At 38.7% G+C, this 10,630-nt stretch overlaps 1 protein-coding gene across 2 annotated transcripts in view; it reads left to right on the top strand.

Moving 5' to 3' along the window:
- Positions 1-10,551, top strand: part of sntb2 (syntrophin, beta 2) — a 27,679-nt gene extending 17,128 nt beyond the window's left edge. The window contains exons 4-8 of one of the 2 annotated variants that reach the window (XR_001662916.1): positions 1,890-2,032; positions 3,188-3,384; positions 5,097-5,287; positions 7,430-8,875; positions 8,918-10,551. Coding sequence is in view for 1 of the 2 variants with exons in the window: in XM_007558479.2 (XP_007558541.1) it covers positions 1,890-2,032; positions 3,188-3,384; positions 5,097-5,287; positions 7,430-7,522 (624 nt within the window). In the remaining variant the exon portion in view is untranslated. Of the gene's footprint in view, positions 1-1,889; positions 2,033-3,187; positions 3,385-5,096; positions 5,288-7,429 lie in introns of both variants that reach the window. The other variant, XM_007558479.2, reaches the window with a different exon arrangement.
- The last annotated feature ends 79 nt before the right edge of the window (positions 10,552-10,630 follow it).

Below are 10,630 nucleotides of genomic sequence, written 5' to 3'. Positions count from 1 at the left end.
TGTGTGTGTGTGTGTGTGTGTGTGTGTGTGTGTGTGTGTGTGTGTGTGTGTCTGTGTGTGTGTGTGTCTGTGTGTGTGTTCCTTAGAGAGTGTAGATCTCCCAACTTTTAAATCTACAAAGGACTGGCAGTACTTTCTGATCCGCCGTGTTCCACCACAGGTAGAGGTTGAAAGCTGTAAAGGATAAAACATCATTTATGAGTTTTTAAACTACAGGCCATGTGCTCATCTTAATTTTTTGTGACTGCTCACATCTCTGTTATGAGTGGAGTCACTTTTTGCTTTCAAAAAGATTTGTCAGGTGTAGGATTTCAGTCTAGTTGTTAGGTTTCCACCCTGACCTCAACCACACAGGCCGGCTCTACTGCTGTAATGCAACATGCACAGGAAGTGTATGTTTTCTCAAAACACACAAGCAGCCTAAATTCTAACGTGCCAGCCAAATCGGGACTTGTTCTGAAATCACTCGCAGGAACGAAACGCTGATCCATATCTTTTCACTTTGAGCCGTTCATTCAGGTGCCGGTCGAGTTTATTCGTATGTTTCCGTTTTTATCTTGGCAGGAGTAAAACAGGAAACACAGGTGGAAGTTTCCGCCGCGTTACGCCGTTTCCTGTGAAGCCCACTTATTCACAGCAGGCACTTTCACAATCGCATCGTCTGGTTTGACGTCGTTCAGTCGCGACTCGGTTAAAGTGAAGAAGGAAAGATAAAACGCTCCATTTTCTTTTCTTCCCCAGAGCTCTTACGAGATTCAGGTCAGATTGTGAGCTGCTGAACTCGACTGCTGCATCAACACATCTTTACCCTGTCAGCACTGCATAATTATCGCACTGAAATTCACACACACAGTGTTTTTGGGGCGGGGGTGGGTCTTTCTGAGGCGTCGGTGTGATGGGTTTTAAATCTTAGACACATTTTTAGTGGCGTTTGACTCACAGGGAGTTGACTTATTGTTTCTGCTTTTATTTCATTTTCAGTGGCTTGCAAACGTATTCATACCACTTAAACTTTTCCATATTTTGTCACGTTACAGCCACAAACATAAATATATTTCATTGTAGTTTAATGTGAAAGACCAACACAAAAGTGGTATACAATTGTGAGTTAAAAAGAAAAAGAATTACACGATACAATATAGTTTTGTTTTACAAATAAAAATCTGGAAAGTGTGTAGGCTTGTAATGTGACACAATCTGGAGAAGCTCAGAGTTTGAATACTTTAGCAAGCCACTGTATTTATTTATTAAACTTTCATCCCCAGATGGTCAGGGAATTGTTAGGAAAAACTACTATATTGTAAATTTTTTTCTCAATATGCATAAAACATATGCAACACATTTGCATCTTACATGAACACAGATGTGAAATCCACAAAATGCAGTTTATTTCCAACCGTTTGATCAAGACAAAAATAATTTTAAAATATGCAACATGTTTGCTAAGATAAACATTATGACATCAACTTATAATTAAATTGTATAGAAGTTTATATTGTGACTGATATGAAAGGTGGCCGATATTTGAGTTGATGTCCGAAAATGTTCTATAAAAATTTTATTTATTATTCATATTTGTTTCACTTTAGAAACAGAAGCACCTTGGAGAACCGCAAAGGTGAAATTATAGTACATGTGTGATTACCAGCTGATCTGAGGGAAAAAAAAAAAAGCTAAAATATTAAGTTCAGTCTGAGGTCAGAAGAGTCTGTTCCTAATACGCTGCAGCTCTGACTCCACACAGTACCGCGATTCACTTTGAAATGAGCCGTTCTGTGTGAAACGATTAAATCCTCTTCCTGACTCTGCATTTCATCCAGACTCCACAGGAAAACCTCCAAAACTAAAAAGTGTCCGTTTCGATTCCTCTTCTTGAATTGATATCGCAGATTCAGCTGGAAGGCGGACGGCAGCAGTTCAGGCCGGTCGTCATGGCGCTGACGGAAAAAGACATCCTGTTGTTTGAATCGGTGCCGTGGAGCAGAGAGTCCTGGTCCATGCCTCTGCTCACGCACCCGCTTCTCGCCACCAGGTAAAGACAGGTGCTGCGGCTGCAAGTGTTCTCCCTTTAAGGGTTTTTAATGTCCTGAATTCAGATGGAATGAGTTAAACCTTCAGCTGCTGAGGTGCATTGCATTATGTTTTCTGCCAAAACCAAGACGGACGACAAATGTGAATATTGCATCAGGATGGATTCGCTGGGCTAAAGTCCAGCAGACAATAAGTACATTTTCCTAATTTAATCATCATGATCATTCTTTGTAGGACAAAGATATTTAAGCAAATGTTTAAAAGAACAGAAAGACCTTTTCTCTTTTATTCTGCCGTTTTTTTTTTGTTTTTTTTTTCCAACTTTCAGCAATCTTTCTGTTGCAGCTGTTCTGTCTTTATTACTTCCCTCTAATTTCCAGTAATGAGTGGTGAGTATCTGAGTTTCCAGATGCTCACATGAAGCTGCAGAGTTCTGCTTTTCTAAATTAAGTCGATATATTAATGGTGTTTCGCTGATTGGTTTTCCTTCTGTAAAACATTTCTGTAAAACATTTTTAATGCTTCTTGTTTCCCTGAATTTCAAGTGAATCGCAGCCACAATTACAGCTGTGATTCGCTGATTGACGAAGGTCAAATGTATTTATACCGCACATTTATAAACATCTGTAGTGTTGGCCAGAGTGCTGTGCAAAAATGACAGCAGTTTTTTTTTTTTTTTTTTCATACAGATTTCAGACAGTTTTTTTGTCACAAAGAAAAGGCGTGGTGTCCAAAATTGTTGCTATGCAGTGCTTTCCCTCTAAATAAATGTATTAGTTGTGTAAACAACAGTTTTTGTCTGGTTTCCTCAGCTGACCGTCTGTAGGGGTTGCAAATTTTTTCAGTTCTTAATGTGAGAAACCAATGAAAACCAGAGACTCGGATCCAAATCAGGTGCAAATGTTTTAAGACTAATAATAATAATAATAATAAAAACACATTAGTTTCAAAGTATTAGCCTTAGATCTTGCAGGAAGAGAGGCTGGATTATGGTTGGATGATCCGTTTAGCTTCGAAGAAACCCCTGAGCCAAGAATAGTTCAGGGTCATTTTAAAACATAAACAAATGTCAACATGCCATCAGTCTTGTGAAGACACGTCTTTCCTTCCTCTCTCTCTCTCGCTCTTCTTACATGTTCTACGTTTCCCTCTTCAGGCTGGTTCACTCCGGCAGCGCCAGGGGTTCTCCGTCCCACGGCTCGGACCTGGTGTTCGCCACTCGGACCGGCACCGGGCGCGGCATCGAGTCACACGTCTTCAGAGTGGAGACCCACTGGGACCTGTCCACGTGGACGCGCGCTCTCGTTCAGGGGGTGCACGCCGCGGCTGAGATCATCAAGGAGGTCTCCATCGGTGAGGCTTTCCTGACTTCCTGTAAAGTGGGAAAATATCTGGAGTAGAGCTGCACAATATATTGTAGTGCTGCTGTTTTGACTGCAAAGAATGTCAGCAAATTATTTAAGTGACTTGCGTTTAGCTATAGAGCCAGCATCTGGTTTCTGCTGAAGGTTTCTTCCTGTTAAAGGGGAGTTTTCCTCTCCTCCGTCGCCTCATGAAGTAGAAAACTTTTCAACTAATTTTAAATATAAACGTAACTTGTCTGCATTGCTTAGTAAGTAGGATCGATTTGAATGTATGTGACTGAGTAGGAATCTGTCTGAATGGTTGGAATGACTTGAGACGATATTGCTTCTGAAGTGGCGTTAAGGCTATATTGCTTCAGTCAGACCGATTACACAAAGACTGAGAAAATATGGACATTTTCAAGGCAAAGATCAGAGGAGAAGTTGGCAGATTTCCATTTCTAGTTTTGATTTCACTGATCCATCTTGAAATTTGCACTTGGGGATTACCTCGTAACAGAAACTCCTACTTATCAAACCTCAGCAACGCCTGACAAGATTTCGCTTTTCAGATTTAGAGACTCGTTTATCTCGGCGTACTCGTGTTGCACGGCGTCTGGTTGAGGTTATGTGAGACAGCTGACCTGTTTGCCGTAGCGTGATGATCTTTAACCACAGGATGTGGGTTCTTCTTTCTGTATGATGTCATTCTCGTCTGTGGTTAACTGAAATGATGGGTTTTTTTTAGGATAACATACATGTTTAGATTGTTTTTTTTGTTGTTGTTGTTGTTTTTTTAAGTCTCATATTATTGATTGGTCACATAAAATAGTCTGAACAGGAAGCGTCTGACAGCAGTTGTCCCACAACGGTTTGTCGCAGCTCAAGAGAAAGAGCAGCTCTGTGTCGGGGAAAAGCACAAGCGAGAGCCAGGAGAAGGGAATGTTTTTGCTCCAAGTAGAACAATAGCTGCCTGTCGGAACCGTAATGGAGAGACTCTGACTTTTTTTTTTTTTTTTTTTTTTTTTTAAATGCTCCTTCCTTGTCCAGTTGCTACACAAACACACGGCTGTGCAGAAACATTCATGTCACTGGAGATACAGTGTTGCACAGTGAAATGCTTGTGGATCAAATGACTTGTGTCTGCACAGGCCTGTCTGGGTTTTACATAGAAAATAAACTCTTTTGGGGAGGAGGCTTTAGTTAAATTTTCAATATTCGAATACATCTGACATTACTTTAGACTAAACATTTCCTGTTGTATGTCGGGATCGCCAGATTTATTGACAGTCGGAACACTTCTTTCAAATATTCTCCAGATTACATTCCCCCAGTATTTGGTATAATAGCTTTTGAGAGTGATTAACTATGATCAAAGGTTTTGGTTGTGCTCCCACAGCAGTTAGCTGGCATTTTTGCTCATTCCTCCTGAGTCGGGTTTGCGGATCCCTTTTCTCTCACGCATACCTTTTCAGCTAGGCTCACAAATATACTGTGGGACTGAAGTTAAAGGTTTGTGATTCAACATGTTGAAGTTTTAGTTGTGCTTAAGCTACTTTCTAGCTAACTTTGGAGGTGTGCTTATGGTTTTTATAAAGTGTGTGTATATTCAACTGATCTATGGATCAATTGGCTTCTTTTAATTTTCTGGAATTTGTAATTGGTGCTGATCAACGTGAATTGAGACATTTTCTTGTGTTTGTCCTGCCCGTTTCCTGACAGGTTGCACGTTGAACAGGCAGGACGTCCGGCTCACGCTGCACTACGAAAAGGGCTTTACTATTACAAGGGAGCCAGCTGACCAGACAGGGGGCGCTGTTCTCTTCAGGTACCCCTACGAGAAGCTCAAAATGTCTGCCGACGATGGAATACGCAATCTTTACCTTGACTTTGCTGGTCCAGAGGGAGAAATGGTGAGTTCAGAAGAGGGTAATTTTTTTTTTACAGCTTTACTTCTAGAGGACAGCTGAGTGTTTAGAAAATGTTGTGTATTTTTATCTTAATATTGTTTTTTTTATATGCCTGAAAAATCAGTAGCTTAATGTAAAATTAGGGATGCACCAATCTGAACCTTTTTGTCTACGTCAATATCCAATATTGATACGGTTGGTGTTCCAACCAAGTCGCTTTTCCTAAGAAAGTCAGAAAAGCCTCTAATATTCTGACAACACACTGCTGGGAATGTAAATGGCTCTGTTCTCAGTTTGTAACGATAAAAATATGACTGCACATTCGTTAAACTCGTGTCTCGCTCATGCCGCATTATGAGTGCGCTAAAGTGCTAGGCTAATGTTAGCATGTTCAATGGGTTTTGATGCCTCTTGTTGATAATTTGGCTTGGAGTATATTTTAAAGCAGTTTTAGTTATTGTAGCATGACAGCTCTTTCCTGTGAATGTCATTTTAAGATGTGAAAAACACTTTCAGTGTCAGAGGAATGTCTGGATTTTACATGATTAAAATATGCAACACAGCTGTGCAACAACAAAATAGGACAAAATAGTGCAAAAACCTTCCACACAACTCACTCATGATGAATCAACGAAACCTCACAGGACGCCAAATAAAGACGTAAATTCACTAAGCGTTGTTTCTTTTACTTACAAAGCCTTAAAAACATTTAAACAAAGACCAAAAATATAACATAATTCCACTGAAAATTAGCAATGACCTAAATTTGGCTGAAAATATATATTTTTTTTTATATCCAAACGGGTAACATTATCTGATTTATTCTAACCCAATAAACAATACTACAGTTGCTGTCAGAAACGTTAATTCATGCTTTGCAGATACACAGATCAGCGCTGGGCTCTTCTGAACTCTCCTGTCATGTTTCCACTGCTTTGTTTACAATAACGCATCAGATTTGAATAACACTTCACATCCCTCGCTCTGTTTTTGCGCGTCTCTGTAGAAAAAGACTTTGCTTAGACAGAAGCGGTGACTGATTTATAACTGCTTTGTGTGGCCTTTGGTCCAAAGCAAACATTCGAAGACTGAGTTTTCGGCTGTGTGTTTTAAAATTTCTCTCGCCCTCTCTGAACTCACACTTTGTCTTTACAGTATTTTCTCCTATTGCTTTAATTTTCTTCATCCGTTACAAATGAAACATCCCAGGCTCGTCTCTTTCATGGTTGCTTGGTAATCTTGTATGCAAACCGCAATTATAAAAATAAAACAAAGCTGTAGTAATAATCTCTGTGCGGTTCCTGTGAGTCGGTGACGAAGTGCTGAGAAAACGATGAAATGTTTGAACATCACCGTGATCTCACAAAAATCCAGTCGTTCTACAGAATAAACAACTTTAAGCTCAACAAAACATTTAACCCACAGACTAAACATTTCAGATTTGTTAGTCGACAGGGACTGTGATTCATTTCTCGGAGAACATCGAACATTTTCAGGAAGTTTGTTTCCTCTCTTGTTCTTTTGTGATAAGAAACAGACTGAACTTTGCGTAAAAATAACCAACCATGTGTCCCGCATTACATTAAATGATTTTATTTATTCTAATATGTTGTACAAATATTTATTTTGTTTTGAATGATCAGTAACATCTAAAAAATTTTTTTATTTTTTTTGTGAAGGCAAGAAAACAAATAATGGTTTTCTCAGTTTTAAGATTTTCAAATTATTACTGGTTTAAAAAATAAAATAAAAAAATGAACTACATAGTTTTTCTGTTATTTTTCTATAACTTGTCATTTGAATAATAATTAAAAAAATCTGATTATAATATAATTTATGTGGTTGGAAATGTATCCAGTCTCCATCTACTTCTACATATTAACAATTGTCCTGTTTTGATCTAATACACCAATAAAACATAGAACTTGAAATCTTTGTTTTAAAATTGAACAAAAAATGTTGACATGTAAAATATGATAATTTTCTTGCTAACTTAGTTACTTCCTTTCAGAGCAGATAACCGATTAATGAAGTCACGTCGTACCTTCACATCCTTGTCTTCATTTGTCCCATCTGTTCCGTGCTATTGTCCTTTTGTTTTTAAACGTCTTACTCACTGCCTTCCTTCCTCCTTCCTCCCCGCAGGTGTTCGACCTCCACTCGGGTCCAAAGCCGGTGGTCTTCGTCCTCCACTCCTTCCTGTCAGCCAAGCTCACCCGCATGGGCCTTCTGACGTGAACTAGCCGACTCGCTTCAGCACAGACGGAAGGATTTACATTTTACAGCCGATTTTTTATTTTTTATTTTATTTCCTTCCCCCCCCACTTTCTCGACTCACGGTTGAGGTTAGGCCTGCCGGCGGCGCTGCAGGGAAAGTTTAAAGCACGAGTCGTTTTGTTGATTGTCTCAGAAATGTGCCTTCTGGCTCCCACCCTACCCCCCCGCTCCCCTCTCAGCCTCTCGTAATCATCTGCGCTGCAAAGTTGGTGTAAAAGGAAGGAGCGTTTCGCTTCGGGTCGGGAGGATTAAGGAAGCTACATCAACGTGCAAAAAAGCAGGAGTTGATAAAATCTCTCCACATTCCGCAGAGCAAAGTTTAAACCTGGCTGTGGTGGGCTGACGTGAGAGACCGCAGCACTCTAAGGGTTTTACTGAAAAACCTCAGTCAGGAGGGCTTGTGTAGATACAAAACACAGAGTTGAGCACAAACTGATTTTTTTATTTTTTTTCCCCTGTTTTTACTCTGCCTATCATTCCATTACAGCCTTCCCATGCAGCTGGGCTCTTTTTAACGCGTGTTTGTCTTTGTGTCGGCCCGTGCTAGGAAGGTGTTTGAGTCACGATGCAGTCAAACAGTGTGACTCCATACTACAAGCTGGAGACGGTGTGTCCGCACGTTATCCCTAACTACTGTTTGTAATCAGGATCGCCAGCTGTGCCTTTTTAACTTGTAGTCAAAGACACTCTTTATAAGGTTTCCTTTTATACTCCACGATATAAGAGCTTTGATCATGCACAAGCAATAGTGTTACTCTGATAGTGTAAACCATGTTACTGTGTTTTGTAAGTGTGTATCTTTCCCATGAAAGCATGACTCTCTGATCAACCATCAGACGATAAGTTACTTTCTCTTCCAGCTGCAACTCTCCGTTTTCCCCATTCTGTTTTATCCAAGTTGCTTAAAATTACCTCTTCTTTTTTTCCCCCCTCCTTCTCTACTACAACTTCTGCAGCGAGTTACGGTATAAAGACTTGTCCGACCTGCATGCCATCACGCTACAGAAATATGAATGTATTTCAAGAGCCGCTTCCTTAAACCTATTTTAAACTTTTCTTTACTTTTCCCTCGACAGAGATCATCCAAACAAGCTCTCTTATTTTGTCGAAGTGGCAAAAGATTTTGACAAGCTTGTCGCACGAAAAATGTTGGCCACGTTTCACACCACCAACTGCGAAATTCACAGATTTTCCATCAAGACAAAAAATATATATACCTTTAAAAGTAGTAGTTTTCAGGATGAATCACCTCAAAAGTTTGTGAAAATGTCAATTGTTCAACCTTACATTGGAAATAATTGAAACTACAACCTTGTTGCTGATTATTAATATATTCAAATCAGGCTTATCCCTAAGTAACATCAGTTTTAAAAGTGTGTTTTCAAATACAACAAAAAGTCATCATATCAACAAAAGCTCATTTTACTGTCTTTGTGTAATTGTAAAAAGGACACGTTTCTCTAAAATGAACTGTTTAAAAGATAAATGATTTTTATTGCTCTCATCAAAACAAGAGAAAAACAGAAACTGATCTTAACTGTAAATTTACTTAAAATACATTGCTAGTCTGTTATGTTATTTTGAAATATAACATACTGCTTTACTTATGTTATATAGACCATATAAAGTTGCCTAACCTGACAAGTAAGAGTTTTTTCCAGAGTTTATCATTCATGCTAAGCTAGGCTAGTTCAACTAGAAGTTTAGCTTTTAGCAGGACCTTTTATTTGATCAAAGCCATGAATGTTTTAAAAGACTTTTACTCCGTTTTGTAATTTAAATTTGAATAATTTCCACAAAAAAAAAAAAAAACATTTAAAAGTTCTTATTAAAAATCTCAGTAAAAAGATAATGTAGCATCAGTCAAGCTATTACTCGACTGAATGCTAGCTGAACCTAGCTTTGAGCAGATTTTAAACTTAAACTAGTCCCTGGTCCAGGTGAGTTTAATTTGGGTATCATAGTCCTCAACTTAAAATGTTGATAAAATTAGGACAATATGACATATAACACGATATTAAAACAATCTAGACTTGAGCAGCATGCTCTGAATAAAGCTCTGTCACCGTTTATATACAACTGTTGATGTCTAAAGGCTTTGTGGTCTTTTTAGTCTGTAAATTAGGATAAATAAGGGCATGCTAAAGACGGTGAGATGTGGAAACGAGCTTCATCAATGGTGCCAAGGTGTACAAATTTAGTATGATTATCATTTACACACAGGCATCATCTGGGACTGGTTCATGTTTCTGAAGTTCCCCCTCAGTGAAGCCTCAGTTCTTTTAGACCTTGGACAATGTCCCTTTGTGTCCACCGACTGCACCGCAGGAAAACAAGACCAACCTCTCTGTTCTCAGAACAAGGTCTGTCCGGCCTGACTGACCTCCGTACTTTAGAAAAACAACATTTTTAGAAAGTGAAGACACATTTCTGTCCAGTTCCTTTTTTAAACTTATTTTAGCCCTCATTCAAAAGAAGTTAACGTTAACGGTGCTTAAACAGAAGTAGACTCTACTTCCCTTATTCCACTCGGCATAAATGAATTCCTGCTACATTGTTGAGCGTACAGTAAAGATTGTTCTTGAGGCTGTTGATGTTACGTCTGCTTATGTAGCTATGACCTTATAATTATGTTAATTTACTCAATAAGCTTCAGGTTTTCCTGTTTTAAATTGATGCACTCATCTGGCAAACCCCTTTAAACCTTTGAATGTACACTTTAACCTTCTTCCTCTCTTTTTTTCTTCTTATGAAATCACGGCGTTCCTGTCTATGCAAATTAACGCTTCAAAGAAAGGGTTTTATCAAACCAAAGGTATTATCTGTGGCAGCTTGCGTCCTACACAATCATAAGACTGAAAAATGACAGTGCTGCTGCAACAACTTGTCATATGCAAAGTATTTTAGATACCCTTCCAAAATACAGTATACAATGTACAATACCAATGTAGTTACTTTAAGTGTAAATATCAATAAAACTGTAAATTGAATGTTTTTGTCTTGTTGTGGTTTTTGATTTCACTTTGTAATTAGAGTTCATTTTAGACTTTAGTTGTAATTGGAGTTCAT

The sequence above is a fragment of the Poecilia formosa genome, unplaced genomic scaffold (assembly GCF_000485575.1).
Source record: "Poecilia formosa unplaced genomic scaffold, Poecilia_formosa-5.1.2 Scaffold97, whole genome shotgun sequence".
NCBI lineage: Eukaryota > Metazoa > Chordata > Actinopteri > Cyprinodontiformes > Poeciliidae > Poecilia > Poecilia formosa.
Note: the sequence above shows the minus strand (reverse complement) of the source record. Positions and strands in the feature narration are given on the sequence as shown.